The 26,491-nt window shown below is 34.0% G+C and overlaps 1 protein-coding gene across 2 annotated transcripts; it reads left to right on the forward strand.

Annotated features, from left to right (window-relative positions):
- The first annotated feature begins 1,555 nt into the window (after positions 1-1,555).
- On the forward strand, positions 1,556-25,158 carry LOC123709566 (tyrosine-protein phosphatase non-receptor type 4). Of its 2 annotated transcripts, none has more exons than XM_045660974.1 (15): positions 1,556-2,148; positions 2,540-2,668; positions 4,019-4,232; positions 4,570-4,778; positions 4,997-5,149; positions 6,585-6,823; positions 7,934-8,083; positions 10,944-11,184; positions 12,678-12,783; positions 14,667-14,906; positions 15,382-15,498; positions 18,043-18,266; positions 19,225-19,357; positions 20,668-20,876; positions 22,394-25,158. In XM_045660974.1, the coding sequence occupies exons 1-15, from the start codon at positions 1,999-2,001 to the stop codon at positions 22,460-22,462; spliced, it is 2,583 nt and encodes an 860-aa protein (XP_045516930.1). In that variant the 5' UTR covers positions 1,556-1,998; the 3' UTR covers positions 22,463-25,158. The 2 variants fall into 2 exon arrangements, with proteins under 2 accessions (XP_045516930.1, XP_045516931.1); XM_045660975.1 differs by having other exon boundaries at positions 10,947-11,184.
- Positions 25,159-26,491: the final 1,333 nt, after the last annotated feature.

Genomic DNA, 26,491 nt, shown 5'->3' on the forward strand with positions numbered 1-26,491 from the left:
ATCAAAGGAGCCCCGGATACCAACATCAAATTACAAAGCTTGATTAATCAAAATTCGTCAAATCATTTTCTTATTTACACTCACGCATCAAAGCTGTCTCCAGATGGCTGTGTTGGTGCTGCCTGTGGGGTATCTCAGTACAGAATTATCCTGAAATTTAAATGTCCTCCCGAGTCACAGGAAGACTTCCACTCTATTGGAAACAATCCTGTTTGCACACTCCCATAACAGACAGCTATTTTGACAGACTCTTTAAGTTTTTTAAGGTCCATTAAGGAAAAGCCATTTCGCAGCAAATCACGTTTATGCTTCCATCCAACCAAACATAGCAAGACCAGGTTTTGTCATTATCAGACTGCAAATTGCTGGATTACTTCCATAATCTTATGTCTTGGTCATGCTTGCACCCCTGTTCATCTAGCCAAGCTCCGGATTAGGGATCACTCTATCTGTGAGTGTGGCTTGGATGAAGGCACTGTATCTCACATACTATTTAACTGTCCCAAACTAACCTATCCTCTCTATGACGTGCATACCCCTAAACTCCTTTAAGTGTTAAATGTTTGTGTTTAGTCCATATTATAGATTTTTATGTAAATATATAGAAAGATTAAAATTACAGTGTAATATATATATAAATTATTCATAAACAGGAAATAGTATTTAATAATGTTGTAACTCATATTTGTGTTGTCTGTGCTGTCTTAAAACTAGAAATCGAATTTCATTTTTTTTTTAATTCAAAATTTACTTAATTATTATTTTCACCGATCAATCTCCTCCGTGCCTTCTCCATCTACACGGCACTGGCGAAGTACCTTGTACCCAGTCGGCACAAATAAAAGACATAAACAGGAATTTTATTGACTATGCATTGTCGCAACATCGATTGAAATATGTAAATTTAAACAAAAAATAATCACATTTATCTACTGCTGTATTAATCTAGAAGTTGAAAGGCATTTCAATATATTTCAACAAAAAAACCTCTCAAATAAAAAGTAAAGTATTATTCCGCCAATGATTGCATATATGTACGCCAGTACGGTCTTTCTATATATAATTAATTACAAAATATCGACCTTAATAGAGTACCAAAGGTGAGTAAGGATTTAATGACGGTTTTAATAAGTTGTAGTTGTATGTAATTAATAAGTAACTAATTCGTGCCTTTTCAGTCTTTATCGTAAATTTCAAAATCCAGTCGGCATGTTGAGTCAACGATGCATTCGAATTACACAATACGTTTAAATGAAAGTATATTTCATAATAAATCCATATAAAATAAATATTTACGAGATTTTCCCGCAATAAAAATAAATATTATTATAACATTCGCTATCTTGCGGCAAGGCTTAGTTCTTTTGACCTTACTACGCACGTGTACATATTTTTTGTTTGTCCTATCAAAAATTGAATAAAAAAATCTTAATAATAATAACAACACAATTGAATACAATTTATCAATTTAATATATGAAATACTACAATTCCAGTTTTTATAGAATGACAATGACAACACCATTACTGACAACTGACAAGCTTTTATAACTACTACTGGCATTTGGCAAACGATAATATAATTTTCATAATTTCACATTACATATTTTCAGAATTTAGAAATATACAATGGAGTCGGCGATTCACGATTCACGAGTTAAAATAATTTACGCAAATTTTTGAATGCACGCGTTAATTGATAAATATTTATTATCAAAAGAAACAAAGCATTGTTTGATTTGCGCCTCTGATTTAATGAATTATCAATTAGCCCAACTTTACAAAACCAGCATAACAGTGTATTAGAATTTCCAGTGTAATATCGTAATTCTCTCATTCAATGCGTCAAAGGTGCACCAGAAACCATGAACGTCTATTGTGTTATGAATCATAAGGTTAGGGGTTAGTGATATGTGTAATTAGGTAGTTGATTCGTGTACGATAGCGTCGGGCGTTGACTTCTCTGATAGGAATCCGGTAGTGAGTAATCGATGGAAACATGATTGAGAGTGTCTCACGCCGTGCATTTAGTAGTTCCAGTGGTACATACAACGTGCGAGCATCCGAGCTCGCGAGAGAACGAAAGCTAAATATTTTCAATGTCACTGTGCTGTTTTTGGATGACACCCAACAATCCTTTCAAATCGAGGTAAGACCTGTACATTTTCGGATAATTTGAATAACATTTTTGGGATACATTCCAAAAGAATAAGTATATGAAGTGAAGAAACAATATATGAAGTGTTTGTTAGGAATCAGATGAAGAAACTCCTTTCTTCCTTTCTTGAGCTTAACAGTAAAACAAGTTTACTTTAAAATTATTGTTTATAAATATTTTTTATTTTATCATAACAATTTTCATTCAGCATTACTTTGCTATTAAATGTTAATTTTTTTAATATTTATTTACTTATGTTCATATATACATGTTATTACTTGCCTTACAAGCACCCATGATTTCATTTGATATATAAGAATATCCATAACATGTTCTATGTGTTTATTCCACACCCAGACTTACTTATTATTATTATTTTTAGAAAAAAGCTAAGGGTAGCACTCTTCTTGAACTAGTGTTCCAACATCTAGATCTAATTGAAAAGGATTATTTTGGATTACAATTTACTGAGAATGGATCACCACCTAGTGCAACAAATACTGAAATAACTGTGAGTACATAATATAAATTTTATTATGATCTAAATACCAGTAACTCTATTTATATACCAGATATATCTTAAGGTCATTGGCAAGTGCAGCTTAAAAGATAACTAAATTGCACAATAAAAGTTTTTTATCCTGATTAATGATAAGATAAAAGAAATAGGTTTATAGATTGTCTTTTAAATATAAATTTACCAGAAAGATTAAAAATGTTTAAGTCACATTGGAATTATCTTTAATAGTCAATAAAAATCTTACTTATGAACTTATTAAGTATAAAAAGTCCAATAAGGAATATATTTTGGAAAACCCATACAAGTGTATACTATAAAATTACATTTCCATTGAGTCATACATCATCCCTAAGGTCATGCTTAGTTCATTTACATTAATTAATCTACTATCAGTGAGTCATTGAGTTTTTAATTAGAAGTGTAAGGAATTCTTATCAATCAAAGACTCTTCACTTAATATATAGGTGGAAGGTGTGTCTATTCGTGTTTATAATTAAGTTTAAAGTGATGGTATTAAGTTGTTTAATTTCTGAAATAACTTCAAATAAAGTTATGTGTATATGGTAAGTAATTTATCTGTCTTGTAGTCTTATTAATAGTAACTAGGCCTGCGATTTCTCCCTGTTATTTGGTCATTATGATTGTGTAAAGCTTATATTAGTCTTATTTTTCATATGTAATTAAGAGTCGGCAAAGTGGAATTTGAGTTTGATATAAAGAAATGAAATACAAATGTTTCAATTAAAGTAAACGCAGCCAGTAAAAAGTAATAAAATCTTCTATAGGATCAGTATATTACTAACTTGCATTCTATGAAAAAATGTGCACATTTGCACATATCATTAAACATTTGAATAAATTTATGATCATTTCACGCATACAATCTTAGTTTTTATATGAATTTCATGCTTTCACCATTTCCATTATTACGGTATCACTCTCGGTAATTTTATTCTAACTAATGAAATAATAATTATTGAATATTGCTAGTAAAATTCTTAAACTGCATATCATTCAGTAAAACATAGACTGGTGAATGCATAACTTAGCTATTAATTTATATAACAATAGACTATTATTTTAAATAAAAAAATTTTTTTTACATTGATATTAAAATATATAGTTGTTTGCATTTTGCTCAAAGACATATTAAAATGGTAAAGAAAAGTATAATATTAATGAACCTTTAGGCCTGCTTTAGGCAATAGGAGGTGGTTACAACTATCGCTTCATTCTTTGATGCTTGATGTATTCATCAATTATTTTGTGTCACCAAAAAGTGTGACCTGTGAGTGTGATTTGTGTATAATATTTTAAATTTCTTCATTAATACATTTTCAGCGCTGGTTGGATAGCAGTAAATCAGTAAAAAAACAAGTTGGTGTCAACGCTCAGTTCTGGCTTTCTGTTAGGTTCTACCCCCCAGAACCGTGCAGACTTGCCGAGGAGTTCACGAGATATTTGCTCTGCTTACAATTGAGAAAGTTATTGCTTGACGGCCGCATGATTGCGCCGAGGAACACAGCTCTTCTGCTCGCTTCTTTTACTGTGCAAGGTAGGATTCATAATAATCTTTCAAGTGCAACTTCTGTATAATCAATTTTCATATGCGTGATAACCTAAATTGTTATTACACCCCAAGCTTATCAGACGCAGTCCCTCTCTTTAGAATTAATTTGCATAATTTTGTATGTGATTAGTATATTAATTATTTTCCTAAAACAACAAACAAATACATTATATTATATATTAGTACTGGCAATGAAATCTATACCATAAACACTATTGACAAAGTGAGTTTTTGGTTCGAATCGTAGCACGTATTGCGGTGTCACAACAAAATTCTTGCCTTACATTGGCACCTGTAGATCACATCTTAATCACTTTTCCAGCGGAATTAGGTGATTACAGTACGACAGAGCATACGAACAGTTATCTCTCAGAATTGTGCCTTATTCCCAAACAAAGTGCGGAGGACGAACGGCGTATACGCGAGTTGCATAAGTTGCACAAAGGCCAGTCTCCAGCAGATGCTGAGGCAAACTTTTTAGAGCACGCTAAGAGGCTTGATTGTTATGGTGTGGAGTCCCACCCGGCTAAGGTATTGTAATTTACAGGGTAACTGATTTAACGTCAAACTAAACATCTTTAAGTCCATGTAATGGGTACTCTTAAGCGTTGCTATATGCATATAAAAACATAATCAGATAAAAACGTAATCTGAGGCCCAGACCTAAAAGAGGTTGTAGCGCCACTGATTTATGTGTTTTTTTTTACTTTGACATAGATTTAAGTTAATTAAAAATAATAAAATTTCAGGATTACAACGGAAAGGATATCCTCATTGGAGTGACATCTATCGGCATTGTGGTTTTTCAAAATAATATTCGAGTCAACACATTCTCTTGGAGTAAAATTGTCAAGATTTCCTTCAAGAAGAAACAGTTTTTCATACAACTAAAGCGGGAATCAGTATGTACATTTATTGTTAATGAAAATATTTTTTTTTATTAAAACGCCAAATTGTAACATGTTAAACACAATTATAACAGAATTAACTTCCTTTCCATTAATTATTGTAGTAATTGTAAGAATATTTTTTTATTATGTACAAAAAACTTGTATACACTCAACAAAGATAACGGTCACGACAGAAAAATATATAGAAAGACGAAACGAAAATAACTGGCTTGCTTTCTATGAGAGAGAGAGAGAGAGAGAGAGAGAGAGACAGAGAAACGCGTGCATGTCTTACCACTACAGCAAAAAGTGTCGTTACAACTTTTGGTCTTAATTTTTTCCGTCTAGCCCACTTTCGCAATATTTATACTAGGTACAGATTTTGTATATAAAACTTTTACGTATTTCGTAAGCTAACAATTTATATTATTAGATAGGAATTAAATCTAGCACTTTTAGATAAATAAATGCTAAATTTTTGCCTAATACTTCTAACTAGATTAATTGTTTTTCATTATTCAGAGTCTAAAAGAATATAATAGTTACAAATAGATAATCTCCATATATATAAATTCGAGAATTCTTTATTTATTTTTTAAGACTATAATAAAAGATTTATTGACTAAATAATTAAGGAAAATCACTTAATTAACGTCATTAAACAGTTATTTATTGAATAAGGAAAATCGTATTACAAAAGATATGTTTACGTCAATTTAGAACAAATGTGCATAATAAGCGAGTTGAATATTAAAGTATGAATTTACCGACTTCAGCGCCATCTGCCGGGCTGATTTGTGATTCTAAACTATGGCGACACCAAAAAGGTATCACAAAAAGATTCATTCAAATCGGTCCAGCCGTTTCAGCGACATACACACGCACAGTAGAACTATATATGTTAAGATTTTTTTCAAAAAGATTTTAAAAAAAAACTATCCGTGCCTGGTTATCCGGAAGATATATCCAGGATACTCCCATCTCTCAGTAAAATACTATGCGCTGGTACTGCTATCACGATTTAATATAACAAAAAAAGGAATCCAAGAACTTTGATTGTTTCGAAAAGTTCCGTTCTTCTCTCTCTCGTATCATTTCGTCCTTGTCCCACACTTCGGTCTAGAATATTCCTCCATCAAGTATACCCCAAACTAGGCCTGAAAACGCCTGAAAACGGGTCTCCTGAAAACTGCACCACTCGACTACGCATGTTCTGAAACTGACTGAAAAAATGTTTCAGCTTCCTGAAAACTAGGGTAACATTATGGAAATTACAATTTTCTAATATGTGATTGACCCTCTCCTGAAACGGTCAGAAATCATATTACAGCCTGCTGAAAAGTTCTCTAACTAGTGGAAAAATCTAGAAACATTGCAGTCGACCCGTCTTCGTAACACTATGCTATTTATATATATATCGTTAAAATTGTATATATATATTTTCCAGTCTGAATCCTACGACACAGTATTAGGATTCAATATGCGTTCTGGACGCGCGGCGAAAGCACTCTGGCGATGCAGCGTGGAGCGTCACGGCTTCTTCAGGCTCAGGGCTCCACGTCGACGGCCCCTTTTGGGTGCTCTAGGGGCTCTAGCTGGTGTCACAGCCCCAACTGTAGCTAGGACCGAAACGCAGGCTCTCGAAGACGCGAGGCGGTCTAGATCGAGTAATCGGAGTTTTGTTAGGTAAGAATATACTTAGAAAAGTTTGTATACTTATTTATTAAGTAGGCGATTAAGAGGTACCTTCATTATTATTATTATGACATTATTCCTGACCCACAGTATAATATATATAAACACTTGTTTGAGTTAGATAAACTAACTTAATCTAAATACATCATATGTGCCAGTTTTGGTGATGAGCGTTTCCTGTGCCTCCACTTCTCTTTATATCGTTTGCCCATCTCTTTCTCTGTCTTCCTCTATTCCTTTTTCCATCACGTGGTTGGCAATCTGTAATATTTTTTGTCCATTTCAATCTGCTATCTCGTGTGATACACCGAGCACCATTAGCCTTATTTTCTTTATAACATCCTCTACTTTGGTCGTGAACTTTTTGCTTTTTCGACGTATCAGTGGTACACCCACCACGGTAATCTAACCGTTACCATGGTTACCATTTTGTTGCGTGAATTTCACGCTATAATAAACACGGTTAATCCGCGTGTTTAAAGTCGTCTTCAAAAATATTTAAGCTATGTGGAACCGGCTGCCGAGTGAAGCATTTCTGAACCAATTCAAAAATAAAAGGCCGGCAACATACTTGCCGGTACTAGGTAATCCTGTTTGCTTCCTGTTCATAAAAAAAAATGAATCTATATTTGTATATATTATTCTCGAAAAATTTGGATTTTCTTTTGTTTGCCAATTCTCATTTCGGCCTGAGGGATGAGAGTCACGCTGAAGCATTTAGGCAACACTGCTATAAAGAAATTGGTTAAAAAAGTTAAATCGGATAAAGTTTAACAAAAGGCTTTTATTATCATAGACATGAATACAAATAATCCAATTATTTCATTTTACCTTATTACTACTAAGATTATTACAGAATGTCATTAATTGTAAAAGAATTATAACTATCATTGTTATCGTTATTATATATTTTTGTTATTAATGGCTTCGAATCAACCGTGGTAGGACCAAGAAAAAGATGGTGCGTAACGGAAAAATGTGACGCGTAACGGAAAAATGTGACGCGTAACGGAAAAATGTGACGCAAAATTTTTTTCCAACGCCGATAAAGAAGTTTCACTTCAATAACCTAACAATTGTGTGCAATACGTTAAATTTCAGGCGTAGCAGTTCACGTAATCGTGACCGTTCAGCGGGTGAATCTCCCGCGTTGGTCGTGACCTCATCAGCTAGAGGGTCTAAGGTCACGGGTCACGGGGAACCGCCGCCACGACAGGCCTGGAGTGATGCACCGCCTTTGGAGAATGAAGAGTATGTAATTACCAATTTCACTTCGACTCGAAACAATTACTGTCTAACTGGGAACCGAACCTGGCTCCTATGACACCATATCGTGTATAACTCTTTCTTATGTTTTTTTTTTAAAAGCCAATCACAATAAAAGTGAAGCGAAGTAAATAAATTTATTTATTTTCTACCAAGAAGAGAAAAAAACTTGCAAAAACTTTATTGCAAGAAAATGGTACATTTGGCAAATTTGTCTATAAAGGATTTTTATATGTCATATCAATTGGTCAATTCTTATATAATTTTTTTGGTACATATCATATACTCCTACTACTACTACTATTGTATATCATACGCTATTAAATGTATATCAACTACAGTGTCTCACGCAAATAATCATTTTTTGAATACATTTTTTCCAAAAGTACTACACCTAAGTCGATTTTTAAAGACTAGTCTAGTCTAGGAAGATATTTTAATTATATTGGTAAATTATTGTAAACCTATAGCCATACAAAAGGTGTTTTTCCTAAACAGTTCCATGATATTTGTCACAGCCAATTTCTCCCCAAGTCTACTTATTACTTTGACTTAAAAATATGTATTATATTCTACAAAGAAGTGTTATTAAATAATACATTAAAAAAAACAGAATAATGCAAGTAAGGTCATTCATGTATTCTTCTGTAATATTATCAGATTAGAAACTTATTAATAAAGCAATATTCCAATAATATAAACAAAAATCACAAAACACAACCAATATATATATATATATATATTACAATACAATATATATATAATATATATTCCAATAATATAACAAACACAAAACAAACTTATTATTGTACATGGCCGTAAGCTTTTTATCGTTTTATTCGCATTGTGAGATGATGACATCCGTCTCGAAGGACCAAAAAAGATTTACGGTCCTGTTTAACAACCTTTGCCAAGAGGAGGAGCGGACGGGTTGATATGGCATTCAGATATAAGCAATAAGCTGTAGATCAGGGTCCGCCACCCACGGACAGAAAAACTTTGAAGAATTGGTACATTACTTGAAGGATCGGTCGAAGTCGAATTGGTTCGGATTCTTCATTGTTTACCTCATCTACACTTTACTGAATTAATGTCCTATAACCCCTAGGTGGGGCAGAGGGCGTCCACAGTGAGTCTCCATCGTGTTCGGTCTTGAGCCTCGTGTTTCACCTCGCTCCAAGTCTTTCCGGCTCTCTTTGCCTCGTCCGCAACTGTTCGGCGCCAGGTTTGTTTGGGACGGCCACGCTTCCGCTTTCCTTGCGGATTCCAATCAAGCGCCTGCTTGGGAATATGATTGAGATCCCTTCGGAGTGTATGGCCTATCCAATTCCATTTGCGTCGCTTGATCTGCTGGCTGATCGGGGTTTCTCGACAGCGCTCCCAAAGTTGCTCGTTAGAGATCTTTTCAGGCCAGTAGATGTTCAGAATACGGCGAAGACAGCGGTTAACGAAGACTTGGAGTCGGTGCGAGATGTGTTTGGTGATCTTCCACGTTTCACACCCATAGAGCAGCACAGATTTGACGTTGGATCCGAATATTTTAACCTTGATTCGACGCGTCAACATCCGTGACTGCCATATACGCCGAAGTTGTGCAAAGGTTGCTCTGGCCTTGGCAATGCGCGAACTGATGTCCTCTTCTGTACCTCCAGTTTCAGACACGACGCTTCCGAGGTAAACAAATTGTTGAACGCTTTCTATGTCCTCTGCACCCACCCGCATTGGGGTGCGATTCTCAACTCCAACACGCATTTCTTTCGTTTTCCGGGTGTTGATTTTGAGTCCCGCAAATCCCGCCTCGCGTTCCAGGTCGTCCAACTTAGATTGCAGCCTCATCTACAGCTTATTGTTTATATTTGAATGCTCTATCAATCCGTCGGTCCGTCCCCTTGGCAAAGGTTGTTAACCAGGATCCTAAATCTTTTTTGGTCCTTCGAGACGGATGTCATCATCTCACAATGCGAAGAAAACGATAAAAAGCTCACAGCCGTGTACAATAGAAAGTGGTTTTTGTTTATATTATTGGAATATTGCTTTATTAATAAATTTCTAATCTGATACTATTACAGAAGAATCACCTAACATCTGATAAGTCTGCTCGTTTGCCCATGTTATAAAAATTAATGTAACTGGCTAGAGTTACAGGATTTGCATAGGGGTTTTGCAATGTGTTGTCTCATTACTTTAGTTGTCTTCGGTATGACCGTGTGTAAATGTTTTTTTTTTTAATTTGACTTATGTGAGTGACACTTAGCGTTAAGTCTCGACTCAAAGCTCATCGCTAATATAAGTGTGTATCCTACTTTTGACACTCAAACATTTTTCTTTAAATACCACTGGAATGGACCGGCGTCCATGCGTCGAGTTGTCTCTCTCCCTAAAATATGGCGAGGGGGCCGATGGCTGGCCATGCGTCATACTCGTGAACGGGTGCTACTTGTGGTCACTGGTCCTACTTGAATTCGTGTATGCGGTGATGTTAGTTATTTTTGACCATGCATTTGCGTATTGTTCCCACAAGAATGTAAGTGCGTGCTCCTATTTGACCATGCCTCCTGCTGATATCATGTGAAACATGGTGTTATGGTTGCAGCTCCTTACAAACGTTGTGTAATACAAAAAAAAACTTGGCGATTAAAAAGAGTGGCGGAGAGATCGTCTCTTACGTTCTACGCCCTTTTTTATTGACGTTCATAAGTGTACATTGTGTTACCTATATGTATAAATGATTTATGACTTTGAATCAAAATTATGTTTTAAACACAATTTTCATAAAATATTTTTGTATAGCAACACCGTTTCTTAACGTATGAAATGGACCGTTTTAAGTATATTTTTCAAACAGCAGCGATGGAGGATTTCTGGAGCGATCTCTAGCACTTCGCGTTCCGCTGTCGTATGTCGACGAATCGGAATCGGAATCGGCCGCGGAACCCGAACAGGATAGCCAAGCCGTCTTTGTCCGGCTCAGCGCGGGGCCGGATGGCCGATTCGGATTCAATGTCCGCGGCGGTGGGAATAATACTCCCGTGTTAGTCTCGAGGGTGGCACCTAGGACAAGGGTACATTTGCAGGAAGGAGACCAGGTATATATATTTATAAATTGTATTGTCTTTTGTTAAAATAGCTTTTACACATTAAGAGAAACACTTTTTGAACGGATTAAAGCTATGTATTATTATTAAAAACCTATAATTGTTTACATAATTCTAAATTTTAAGTTTTTTTTTTACCGACGTTTCGCGTGCTTTTCAACGTGCGTGGTCACGGTGACGCAACGAACTTAATCCGTTAATTCGTTCAAAGGGTGTTTTTCTTATTTATAAATAATTAAAATTGACACCCCCCCCCCCCCCTGAGAGTTTCGCAGTGTTCAAAGTGTTACAAAAATTATAATGTGCTATATTTTGGTAATTTATATGTAATGGGACTGACAAACGTTGTCCTGTCTTAAGTATGAATATTGATTACGAATTGTTATAATTAACTAAAAACCCTTTATGATATACAACATTGTTTGTTTTTCGGGCGCGTATATAAATAGTTTTGTTGGTAATGTGAAAAACATGGATTTTCAAGAGATTTGATACCACAAATAATTAGCGACTGTAACGGTTTTATATGCATTTTATCAAAATATTTCTATGACGAATGAAATATGAAATATTTCTATATATCTCTTTGACGATATTTGCACGCATTCTGTCAATGTTATGTCAAACGCCATAAGGTTATATGAATGAAATTAAAAAAATCCTATTGTAACAAAAGTCATTATTACTTAATACGCTGGTTAAGTTTTTCTAAATTTTCTAATTTTCCGCGCAATTTTCTTTCAAAAGAACCTTCTCCTGACAATAACAAACACAACAAAAAATTAATTAGCGAAATCGGTTCAGCCGTTCACGCGTGATGCCGTGACCAAGGGAAATAGGGATTAATCTATATATATATATATATATATATATATATATATATATATATAGATTGTAATTATCGTTATATATTAGTTAACAACAGAGTGTTTATAATAATTTTAAGAAATAAAATACTTAAAATATCGGCACACAAGTTTTGTTAATTAAAATTTAGTCGATCTTTGGTGGTCACGCTCTTAAAGGCTGTACAATGTTTTGTTTCTATTTGTGATTTTATTATAAGGACCTTTTTGAAGTAAAACTTCTTTATGAGCCTTGGAAAAAAAACCGTCACATTTTTCCGTTACGCGTCACATTTTTCCGTTACGCGCCATCTTTTTCTTGTCCCTACTACGATTGATTCGAAGCCATTAATAACAAAAATATATAATAACGATAACAATGATAGTAATAAATCTACCTAAAAACCGTTGTAGCGCCATTGATTTATTTTAATTTTATATTTTATTATCTATACGAATTAAATTTTTTTTTTTTTACTTTTTTTACAACTCTTACTCACTCCTCCATAAGTAAGTGTGAGCGAGACAGATATATATGATTTTTTACCCAAAACCTCAGTCCATAATGCGTTGACTATAGCTATTTTCCTTACCTCATTGAAATAAATTTTGAAAATAAAAGTTATCATCAAATTTCAGGTGATATCAATTAACGGCAAAGATGTTGATGAGATGAGTCACGATCAAGTGGTGCAAATGATTCGAAACACCAAGGGTGTTCTGACATTGTTGGTGAAACCCAACGGTAAGTTTATTATTATATTTAAAAAAAAAATCGTTTATAAACGTGTAAAATGTGTGTTTGCTTTGATAAATATTATTTATTTTCTCCCACATAACATTTACAACAATAAATAAGATTACGGTTTCCCAACTAGGTAAGAATCTGTGATATTGATAACCAGTACTCCACAGCAAAGTCATATTGAGTGGTGACAAAAAGTACATACATATGTATATGGTAAATTTAACGTTTTAAATAAATAAATAAATAAAATATGTTTATTCATTTTAAGTTCAATTTCATTACAATGTGTAAGATTCGGGAACCTTTTTAAGTAAAAAATATATCTGTGTCAGGGTTTCCAGCTCTTTCATAACAAACTTAGTTATACATTTCTTAAAATATTTAATTTATATATAATTTAGTTACATCTTCTATTAACTTTTTTTTTCTTTTTTTTGTTATTGATTTTTAACTGTTATCAACACACTGGAGTGCATAAGTGAGTGTGTGAGTGCAAATGTGTGAGTGAGTGAGTGAATGAATAAAGTCTGTACTACATACTAGGCCTCAGAAGAAGCTCCAACTCTGCGTAGGGTATGTTCATGAGCCAGTCCTTTAGTCGTATTGTTAAGCAGCCTATTTAATTTATTATAGATGTAGTCTGCTTGCATATTGCGTCTCGCAAAGTCAGTCCTAACGGTCTGACCGACTACAACATCCCTATTTCTTTTTAAGAACAGCCTACTATCAAATGGTAGCGCTCTGTGTGATTTTAAAATTAGACTCGGGACATACAGCTTCCTAACGGGAAGTATTTGGCTGAGATGATAAAGCTCTTCCGATGGGAATCTGTATGGCCGGAACAGCATGACCTTTAATCGATTATGTTCATGTTTCGGATAAATACTATATATATGTGTGTCTACAGTTAATTGAATCTCTAGACAGTTAATTAAAGATCGTTATTTAATCAAATCATTTTGATTTAAATAAAGCATCGTCGAAAACGTTTAACTATCTGTCTGACCGAAAGCCAGCGTGTTGATTAACAATGTAAACCAAGACTCCGCAATGATTATTTGATTTGTTATTGTTATTTCAGTGTGATGATGAAGAACTGAGAGCTTGGAGTAAATGGTTAGGTTAGGTTTGTCTTGTTGCCTAGGAACGTTTAGGAAACTCGTTAAACGTTTCGTTACTCACTTGTCTGACGGAACTTTAGTGGCTTGATTGAATATCGTTTTTTAAATAACTGACTAGATATTCAATTAACTCTCTGATTTAACTTTACTGCGACATATATACCATAAATTTAAGCGTAAAATCAACATCAAGCTGAAAATAGGTAAAAATGTACTATGCTATGTTGTCACGTTGAATTAGAAGTATTTTGTCCATATTCCATCCATAGTCCATATAGATACCACATCTACATTTTTTTTGGTTTGAGTTTGATTTATTATATATAGATTTATGGTACAACTATATATATATAGACGACTGCTATTACATAAAAAAATTATATAAAGTAAAAAAACTTGTGTCCGTATCAAAAAAATTACTTAGGGTCCTTCAAGAAAAGAGCGTACAAATTCTTAAAAGACCGGCAACGCACTCGCGAGCCCTCTGGCATTGAGAGTATCCATGGGCGGCGGTATCGCCTCCTATTTTATGAAAAAAAGCTACGTCACCGTGACCACGCACGCTGAAAAGCACGCGAAACGTCGGAAAAAAATTAAAATTTAGAATTATGTAAATAATTATAATTTTTAATAATAATATATAGCTTTAATCAGTTCAAACAGTGTTTTTCTGAAGAAAAAAAAGCTTGCAAAATAATAATATTTTATTGACTCGACTATAAATTTGTGGAATCATCTTTAAGACATATTCTCTTTCAGCGGTCTACGAACCCGAAGAGACGGGTCCAGAGGAACCGGCTGTATGTTTCGTCCCACTCGGATCGGGTCAATTCGAGGGAGACGCACTGGAACAGTCCATGCTCCTGCTGGGAGATGGTTTGGCGAGTGGAGCGGCTTTACGGCAGTATGAAACGTTATTACGGAGATTGCCAGAAGAGTCTGCGGTTTCCAAGTTACCGAATAATGTTAACAAGAATCGCTATAGGGACATCGCTCCTTGTAAGTGTTTTTAAGCACTTAGCATTTAGTTCCAATGTTATAAATAACCCTCGCTAGTTGTAGGTAAATACCGTTTATGATTAGAATAAATATTTAATATATTTAACAGTAGCCAGATCGTGTAACGAATCGATTTTTTTGTAATGTCACTTTAGTTGTAATGAAATTTCACTTCAATTCTATTTATTGTTACTTCAGTACTAATTATTTCCACTTCAGCTCTAATCAATTTCCCTTAAGTTCTAATTATTTTCACTTCAGTTCTAGTTGTTTTCGCGTTAGTTCTAATCATTTTCACTTCAGTTCTAATCAATTTCACCTAAGTTCTAGTTGTTTTCGCGTTAATTCCAATAATTTTCACTTAATTTCCAATCAAGCGCCTTCGTAGGGATATAATTAAAATCTTAGGAGTGCCTATCTATTGAACAAGCCACACGATTTATATATATATATAAAGATGTGTTTTTCTTTCTAGATGATTCTACTCGGGTGATATTAAAAAATGGACCCACAGGAGATTATATAAATGCTTCATTTATTAATATGGAGATCCCGAACTCAGATCTTGTACTCACCTACATTGCCACTCAAGGTATTTCAAACTATTTAAAAAAAAATATTTAAAACGTATGAATAAACAGCCATTATAATTTTTTTACTAACCCTCTTGTCCCGGGGAATAAAGTCGTAAAAGCAAAATCTGTAATGTTATAATAACTACGATACTAAGTACATTATATATACAATAATATATCAAATGCAAGCTTATATGTTTGATAGTTTAACGTGACAACGTGATAACAAATCATTTATGATTTGATTGTATAATTTTATGAATAAAGTTGAATTTATTGAATAATCATAAATAAATATAACAATTAGCGTAATGGGACAATGAGACATGCTTTTTCGTACGTGCAGCCGGCGTACATCTAATTAGACTAATTAGCAAAAGCGTTTACGATTGTCTCACTCTTTAAACAATTACGGATGACGTTTTCCTATTCGGCGATTTAAATATGTATAGTAGATAGTTTAATGTGACTACAAAACATTGGTGAAATGACTGCATACTTTTATGAATAAAGTTGAATTTATTGAATAATCATAAATAAATATAACAATTAGCGTAATGGGACAATGAGACATGCTTTTTCGTACGTGCAGCCGGCGTTCATCTAATTAGACTAATTAGCAAAAGCGTTTTCGATTGTTTCACTCTTTAAACAATTAAGGATGACGTTTTCCTATTCGGCGATTTAAATATGTATAGTAGATAGTTTAATGTGACTACAAAACATTGGTGAAATGATTGCATACTTTTATGAATAAAATTGGATTTATTGAATAATCACTATTCTATGGAAACGGTGGAGTGAACTCGTACGCCTTCCAATCCAAGCGTACAATGAGCGTAATGGGACAATGAGTCTTTTTCGTACGTGCAGCCGGCGTTCATCTAATTAGACTAATTAGCAAACGCGTTTTCGATTGTTTCACTCTTTAATACGGATGACACATTTTAACGAATGTTTAGAACGAGATCTATTAACACTGTTTACGTTGATATACTGACCTTGATGAGACAAGGATATATTATTATTATTTGGTAAAATGAATATAAACTGGATCTAACTTTATGGTTGTTTCCATCTATTTCACGAAAGTAAAATACTTAAACGAGTATTACGAAGTGCTAAAAATAATTTCTGTCGAATAAAGACATTATCGTGTTGTATTTATATAAAATAAATCCGACAATCAGCCATATGAAAATAGGTATGCAAACGTCATATGAATTTTCATAGTCATATAAAAACATTAATATATAATAATAGGTTAGGTTATTTATAATTGCTGTCAAACTTATGGTCTAAATACGCATTTAGACCATTGAAGGCATTACACGACAGTGCGTAGCCGTGTTGGAACCCTCGGCAGTTACAGGCCATAATTATGATATGGCCATAATTATATATGTCGGAGGAAGCCATTCAACGAGTTGCTTGTTGATTGTACAATAACACATTAAATTCTCTTTATCATTTAAACACGTTGCATTAATCTTAATTTAACTTAATACGCGATTTTACAATATTATAAAACCTAAAACATATTTCTGTTAACAAATTAGTGGTTTTAGTTAAAATTAGTTACGTTTTTCTAATTTATAAGATTGTAATCGTTATTAAACAAACGACCAATGAGAGCAGAGCACTTTGCTCGAGGGGGGGCGAAGCGCCATCTATATATAGGCCAGTCCGTTGGTTGTTACGGGGCCTTTTTGAAGTGGAGACGGATCGAGTTGGATCCCTGAGTTTTTGTCGCTAGATTGGTGCATTGAACTCACTGCTCGGTCTTAAAACTTATAATTTATTATTAAATAACTACCATAAAATATCAGTGTATCATCAGTGTAAATAAAATATTGTGAAAACTACAATCGTCGTGTTTTGTGCTCGCGCGAGTGTAAACCCTCATGACGCCCACCAAATCTGCAACCACTGTTTATGACGTCACTGGGGAAGGTGTTTCTCCGACATATATATATAGATGTCGCAGATTCAACGCGATTAATAATTGCAAAATTGGTGTTACTACCGTCGTCCGACATTATAACACAGTCAGTGCGCACGTCCGGCGCAGGCGACGTTCAAAACTCAAGTGACTAAAGAATTCACTTACTGCCACGAAACAGTCGCGCCACTGACATTTGGTAGATCACACAGACTAGGCATTGTCAATTGTCAACGTTGACAGTCTACCTTACCATACCACACCGCATTCTACGACTAACTTCAGAGTGGCGGGAATTTTAAAATATTCATTCTCCGACATATATTATATTATAACAAAATATATCATATTGTTGTAATAGTATAAATTCACTAGAATTTTTGATATGCTTATAACTAAACAAGACTGCCATGGCTACATTAATACAAACCGCAGGGGTTTTCTAATGTAACATATTTTGATTATATTATTTTGTATAATAAAGAGAAAAAAGAAAAAAAAAACTATACCGAAAACTGTTCATCTGACTGTGATGAAGTATTTAAGATAAAAATATTATTTAAGTTAATTCATTTATTGCTAGAATTTCTAGGAATTTTAGTTTTTTTTTTATCAACAGGTCCTCTAGCCTCGACAGTTGGAGACTTTTGGCAAATGGTTTGGGAAAGCGAGAGCAGTCTGATAGTGATGCTGACCGTCCTGGCGGAGCGCGGTAGGGCCAAGTGCCACCAATATTGGCCCAAAGTTGGGACCAACCCACTCAAGACTAGCAACTCGTTAACTGTAGTGACGAATAGCGAACAGAATCTTGGACATTATATCAGACGGGAATTGGTTTTGAAGGTTTGTCTCGTAAATATCTTAATATAACTAAATTTAACGATTTGTGTCATGTCATATGAAATTAATTTAAATTATAAGTATAAAATTCCATACAAAACATTTTTTTTATTATTGCTTTAAAATTATAAATAAACTAAAAACGCAGAGCGCAAAAAATCACAAAGACCTTGTTGCTTGAATTGCTACACCACAGTACACATTTTAAATTCCTTAACGAAAAATTAAAAAAAAAAACAATTAATACAAAAAACGAAACGAAAACATCACAACAGAGAGAAAAAAAATGGATATGGACACTCACATTGCCAGAAGGCTCGCAAGTGCGTTGCCGGCCTTTCAAGGATTGGTACGCTCTTTTCTTGAAGGACCCTAAGTCGAATTGGTTCGGAAATACTTCAGTGGGCAGCTGGTTCCACATAGTGGTGGTGCGCGGCAAAAACTGCCTTAGAAAACAAAACTTTTATACTTTATACATAATATTACATCTATCTTAAATAGCCAATCACATCGAAAGTTGGCCAAAAAATACCTTTTAATTGCCATTTTCTGGTTACTTGTAGTTTACTCCCCCTTCAGTAATGATAACCGAAGTACTATTCTGTCTCTTTCTGTCGAATTGTTTTTACGCTGTGATGAAAAGAGACAGATATATAAAAAAAATCACGGTCCTAAGAATGAGATCAAGCCTGACGGATGCAATTCAATTTATATATTCACAAAAAAATATCAGTAATAGTGTCGAACTATAATCACACAGTGTTGCCAACATAAGAACATTTATAAATATAAGGGTGCAAACGGGCTGGAGGCTCGCCTAATGCCGAGTGATACCGCCGCCTAAGGTTTGGCTGACGGCTCGCAAGTGGATTACTGGTCTTTTTAGAACTTTTTTAACAGTATCTTCTCCATAACCTCAATATTATGGCCGTGCGTTGATTGTTGTTCTTACTTATTGAAGGACAATGGCGGCGCGAGTCGTGCAGTAACTCAGCTCCAGTACACGGCGTGGCCGGACCACGGAGTACCCGAGGACTCCTCTGCCTTCATTGACTTCACTCGGCTCTGTTCGCAACTCAGGAACCATCGAGCTGGTAAGTTATTCTTAAGAAAAACACTTTTTGAACGGATTAAAGCTATGTATTATTATTATGTAGTGCTTATCAGCGTGCGTGGTCACGGTCGTTGAAAAGCACGCGAAACGTCGGAAAAAAATTAAAATGTAGAATTATGTAAATAACTATAAGTTTTTAATAATAATACAAAGCTTTAATTCGTTAATGTGTAAAAACTATTTTAACAAAAGACAATACTAAGTTATTTCTTATACAAATATCAGTGTCTAAAATTTACACCTTATTACAATGAAATAACGTTTGAATGTTATTTCCTTAAAATGGCTCTTAATGCTTGGTTCAAAAAGCTATTTGACAAGATTTGTTATTGAATTATTATTTATTATTGGAACTTTTCAGACATTGTTATTTTAAAATATGTTAAAGGATTAGAAATTAGATTTAACATTTATAATATCATTAACCTACCAAAAGGCTGTTCTAGACAAGATCTTCAGTCCCCGTATCATGCTTGTAAAACTATTGTTAACTATTGTATTACACGATAATGTTCTTTTCCAATATATTTTTTTCTTATTAAGAAAAACACTTTATGAACGGATTGAAGCTATGTATTAATATTAAAAACTGATAATTATTTACATAATTCTATATTTAAAAAAATTTCCGACGTTTCGCGTGCTTTTCAGCGTGCGTGGTCACGGTGATTGGTTGGATTTTTTTTTAGAATTATGTAAATAATTATAAGTTTTTAGATACATAGCTTCAATCCGTTCATAAAGTGTTTTTCTTAATGTGTAAAAGCTATGTCAACAAAAGACAATACTATCTTTTTTCTTGTCTAACCTCCAAAACGGTATTAGGATTATACAAGTGAAGGCATTATTTACAATCATGATACATGATAGTTATCGTCAATTCGAGTAATGTGTAGACATTCGGTGTCACGTGACTTACGTATAAAAACTAATTCTTTTTTTTTTAAGTATCTTTATAATTTACTCCATAACGGTTTTCGAGGCATTTTCCGTACAGATTACTCTTAATAACATTTTATTGTTTATACTGTGTACGAAAGTGTAGCTTTGCTAAATTAGGCTTATAGTATGTTCTTAGTAATTAAGTTGAAGTGATTTTAATTTAGCTTTTATATAATGGGGGGCAAACAATCTTACGACCTAAAAACGGTACCTATTTTAGGTGTTCGTTGCCGTTAGGTAGCTTTCGAAAGTATACGAGCTATCTTTCCTACATTATACAATTATTTTTGTAACAACTCGACAAAATTAGTATGGAATCAGACATTTATATACCGTTTGATATTCCAGTTATACCAACCGTAGTGGAAGAAATGACTGAAGAGGAGCGTATACTGGAACCGCCAATGATCGTTCACTGCTCCGCGGGCGTGGGCCGGACGGGCGCGCTCATATTGGCCGAAACAGCGTTGGAACTCGTTGCGAGACGGCAGCCTTTATACCCTCTGGATCTGGTTAGGACTATGAGGACCCAACGGCCGATGTGTATACAGAATGCGGTGAGAATAATCCAAAAATAATAGTGAAATCTCTGTGTCAAAAACCCTTTTTTTTTACGGAGCAAACGGACAAGACACTCATCTGATTAAGAAAACACTTTTTAAACGGATTGAAGCTATGTATTATTATTATAAACTTATAATTACCACCGTCACCGGGACCAAGCACGCTGTAAAGCACGCGAAACGTCGGAAAAAGAAAAAAAAATTATGTAAATAATTATAAGTTTATAAGAATAATACATAGCTTCAATCCGTTTAAAAAGTGTTTTCTTAATGTGTAAAAGCCATGTTAACAAAAGACAAAAACCATTTGTTCATATAGGTAACACAATGTACACTTGTGAACGTCAAACAAAATTACCAGCGGGATTTTTTTAGTCACGTTCATATTTTCTTATATATCAGGAGGTAAAGTAGCCCATGGCCAACCGGCGAACAATTAGAGACCTAAACAATATTTTTTAGTTCAAGTATATCGCTTTTGCGAATTCATTTAATAAATACATTATTGACCTGACAACGTCTGATATATAATAGAAGGATGACTCATTGAAAGAAAACTATTTTTTAACCGGATTAAAGCTATTTGTATTATTATAAACATAAGTTTATTTTATTATATTTAATTCAAAATTATGTAAATAATTATAAAATTATTTACATAATTTTGAATTAAAATTTTTCCGACATTCAATCATCCAATAATATCCACATTAAAACCCCAAGACAAACAGTCCGCGAAAATAGAGGACACCGTGAGTCATTTCTGCAAAAACCTTTTAGTCAGTCATCTTTTAGTCGATATCAACTCCGGGGAAACAAATACAGATAACACAACTTTCTCCACAGCTGTGATACTTTTGACATTCAACACCTTTTGTCTTCAGTCACCGTGACCATGCACGCTGTAAAGAACGCGAAACGTCGGAATTTTTTTAAATTATGTAAATAATTATAAGTTTTTAATAATAATACAAATAGCTTTAATCCGTTTAAAAAGTGTTTTCTTAATGTGTAAAAGCCATGTTAACAAAAGACAATACTACACTCATCTCATGTTAAGTTATACATCCGCCCATAGACACAAGAAAGAGAGGGCTTGGAAGTGCGTTGCCGGCCTTTCAAGAATTGGTACGTTCTTTTCTTGAAGGACCCTAAGTGGAATTGGTTCGGAAATACTTTAGTGAGCAGCTGGTTTCACATGGTGGTGGAGCGTGGCAAAAACTGCCTTAGAAAACGCTCACTTTTTATATATTTCGGGAAAAGATATCCTGAAATCACATTCAGCGTACCACCTCTTTACGGAACTAGGTGCCAGCAGAGGCTTTTCCGAAGCGACCTCGGGACTTGGGAAAAGAGTACCATTTCCTGAAAGGTCGGCAACTCATGGGTGTCGGTTATCATTGTGACCTGCTTGCTGATCCATAAAATAAATATTTATTAGGAACTTAGGAACCATTAAAAAAATTGTTGTTAAGTGTTATGATTTCTCATTAACTTGTATTTAATTCCAGAGTCAATACAAATTCGTATGCGAGAGCATCCAAGCAGCGTACTCCCAGGGTCTGAGCCAGGATAACTGATAGCTGCTACTCCACCCTTCGAGGGACCCTTATTTACGCATACTCATGTATGGTATCAGCCTTATAAGGACACTGTGTTGTATGGACCTTAGGTGACGTCACACGTGACGCAAATTTACGTACCAGGTTACCGTCGAAGCAAGACTGATACATTGTAAAATATACCTTAACACAAAGATATACATACGAAAATTGAAATTGACCAAATCTATGTGAAATATGAACGAAAATAAACGCGAATTTACAATTTGTCACATTAAGGTCACAGATTAGATTTGTTTTCAATTAACACGTTCTGGATACAAGTCTTTTGGCCCAAATTTAAATGTCACATTTTATCTGTTGTTTGTGGCAATTTTAACTCAATTTTTTTAGATGTATTGTGTGATAGATAGATATGTGTGTTATAAATTCGCGTTTTGTTCGATGACGTGTTCATTGAAATCTTATCATAAATACTGCCGTCATATTTGTCACTTTGACGTGTCAATCTCTTTCGAATCTGAATTTGTCCTTTTTGGATAGTTTTTAAAAGTTTTGTCATTAATTCTGCACTTTGTATCAATGTTTTTTTTGGAATTCTTGTTCACAGCGCACATTATGATGCAATTTTTAATGCATATGAATATAACATACCTTCATTTTGAACAATTTTAATAATTCGTTAAATCTTCTTTGGCCTCGAAATTTATGCTTTTATAGGAAGTGAAATTTTTAACTACCCTCAATTCTAGATAGCTAATTTTGTTCAAACGCAATTAAAAAAAACAATACCGTATTAATCCAAGACGAGGAAATAGAAATGGTATTTTTTAGTCCCCGGAAATCGAACCTAATCTCGATGATGTCCATAGACACATATAAGTACTATCTCCACTTCTTACGTTAGTGGTGTCCCTCTCAAAAGGTGATAAAAATTTCACTTTTATAAAATTTTTAATGAATCAAATTGATTTAAGTAATCTCGAATCAAAAGTACATATCAATAAGAATTAGGATTAGTAATTTATTTATTTGATTTTTTCTAAAGTACCCACATCGAAACTACCCTCAATTTTGTAACTTTTTTCTAGGCTCTCTTAAATACGTTTATGAATAAGTATTTAGTTATTAACTTTGGTTACATATTTTGGAAGCTTTTTATATGCTTTTATGTAAATAGAGAATAAAATACTGTTTTATCTGATTAAAACGCGTCAATTTGTTTGTCAGTTAAAACAGTATTTTAATAGTTAAATGCGAGTATCACATATTGGAGTTAAATGATTTGCAGATTGAAACGTGTTGTCTATAAAATACGCGTTTGAATCTGGTCATTTCATTTATATCCGTAGTTCTTGCCCTAACGAATTTATCACACTTTTGTTCGTAGTGCCATTTAAACTTAGACATATCTATCGTTTCTCTGTTACACAGTGATCACCCTGTGATGTCCAAGACGTCTATTGAAACAAGTTGAACGTTCCGTTATACGGCCCGTATTCTTATAACTGTACCAGTATTACTTAAGTTTCTAAGCGAATTTTTTATTTCCATGTATAAAGTGAGATCGTAAAACGAAAGACGAAACGATATCGTCTATCTATCATTCGTCAAAACGTCACTCATATAATTTTTAATATCTGGTACGTTTAATTACTAAACGATAAAATTTATTTTTTAACGAATTTTTGTGCTATTTTATTATACAGTTGTTTTGGATTATATTTTTGTTACTATTTATTTCATGATATACTTTATTTTCTCAACGATATTTATATATTTTAAATATACAAAATAATATTTACTAACAATAGTCATATGTATCCGTTGATTAAGCTAACGCGTACGTACTCCGTACGTATACGGTCTGACAATAACATAGATTTACGACGAGTAGGTATTGAACATCACATGATTTTGTATAAAAGTTAAAAAAAAAGGTTAATAAAAGCTTTTTTCTTGTGAAGCACAAAATTTATGTCCATTGCACAGAGCAAGTTTAGCACGGCAACGTACGCATACTAGGTATACGCGTATGCGTACGCACAAGTATTCAGCGATTTTTCGTATTTCTAAATACTTTTACAATTCTATCCAATTGCTGTAAATTGCAATTATACATACGTATGAACATTTTTACATCGCCCTTAGCATATCGCAATACTAACAATTTTCATACAAATATGTTCTGTGTAACTTTGTCCAACTCAGTGAGTGCAAACTTATTTCGAACAAAAAGTGCAATTGGCCTTTTTGCGTTGATTATTAACACCGTTGTTAATTGTGTGACTGATGTAGTTTTAAGCGTGTATTTATTACCTGCGCGTACGTTGGCAAGTTCGTTAAAAAAATCGTTGCCAAATTACGGGCCAGTAGTCATGTGAACTTCGCTAATATTATCACTTAAGACAAACATACAGCGTGTTTGCCATCTGGAGAAATTTGAATACTCGAAAAATGTTGTCATGGAGAGATCAAATGTTTTTACAGGGTGGAACGAATAGTAATAATATTACTTAATAAAGTCTAAGTCTTTGGTCTTTGAAAATCTCAGGGGAATTGAAAACATTGCCACGGACACGTTTGGTATGTTATAATTTCTGGAGTATTAGCGAAGTGTACGTACGATTTAGTAAAAAAATATTTTTACCTTGTGATGTATTAAATGCTGTGCGGTTTTTCTGTGAAAAAAAAAATAAAGAAAATTTACTGAGTTTTTTATTTATTTCGTCGAATTCTTTCCCAAAATAAGTTCAGTTACCATGAGTTTGACAGTTTCAAACGACTTCGTCAAATATTGACGTACTGTGCCTGTCATTAATATCACAATAGTTCTTTGTAATCCACGTAAGAGTTTTTATATATTTAACTTATGGTAGAGTTACTATAGTAGACTTATTTTCTATTTACAAATTTACGTGTTTTCGTATGTGTTAGAGAGGTCACATTTCAGTCTTGAATCACATGTCTAAGCTGTAGAAAATTCTAGAAATATTTCGTTCAAGACGTGGTAACTAGGGAATGCAATCCCGATCTCGCGAGATCCCGTGTAATTTTTCGGGATCAATCCCGAAGCATAATATGACGAGATCCCGTTCGAGATTGACGGGATTGGGCTGCAATGGTCAGCGATTCTACACATCAGCTCGGGACGCTTCACGCGACATTGCACATACATAGGGTACATTGTAATGGACATTAGATGCCGGTTAGCAGATAGCACTCTTGAGACACTTTAGAAGATACTCTTTTTTTGGAAGTTACTTTCAAAATCACCAATTTTAATCTCCTTGAGCTATACCTACTTTTGTTTTGATTATGTTCATGTAATTAAGATTGTTAGTTGTTTAGTTCGTAATATTAAAGGATAAAGGCTTTTGTTTTCTTTCAAATAATATTTTATTTACATATATACACTATCACAAACATGCCGCTTTCATCGTATTCAGTCATGTGAAATATTTTTTAAACTATAAGAGATCCCGAAAATTTCGGGATCCCGCTGGATTAATATTTCTAATCCCGCGGGATCTCGAGTCGGGATTGCATTCCCTAGTGGTAACAATGTACACTTATGTACGTCAAAAACTGTCAGTTCTCAAATCAAGGGCGTAGAACGGAAGAGAAAAACTGGCAATAAACCCCGCCACTCTTTTTAATCGCCAAGTTTGTTTTATCCATATAACCGTATCATGTACATTTTTGTCTTGTCAAATTATATGTAATATCTGGAGTTTTAATTACGACTGCAGCAGCAAGCCCATTCATGAATTCAGTTGAGGAACACAATAAATATTGTTTACTAACAACATACATCTCTGTACTTCACGAGATAATTTACAAGATTAGTTGATAATATAAATTGAAATGAGATTTTTCAACATAATTTTTATTGTAACAGACAACCCTATGCTTACGCACATTAATTCATGACTCCAGTTGAGCTCTGACTGGGCGGCTGACGCGCGCCCAATTTATTTTCCCGCCCTTCGGATTTTGTATTAAAACTTTTAAATATCTTGTTTGTGACAATTTCGGAGTGTTTGT

The sequence above is a fragment of the Pieris brassicae genome, chromosome 5, assembly GCF_905147105.1.
Source record: "Pieris brassicae chromosome 5, ilPieBrab1.1, whole genome shotgun sequence".
In the NCBI taxonomy this organism is placed as follows: Eukaryota; Metazoa; Arthropoda; class Insecta; order Lepidoptera; family Pieridae; genus Pieris; species Pieris brassicae.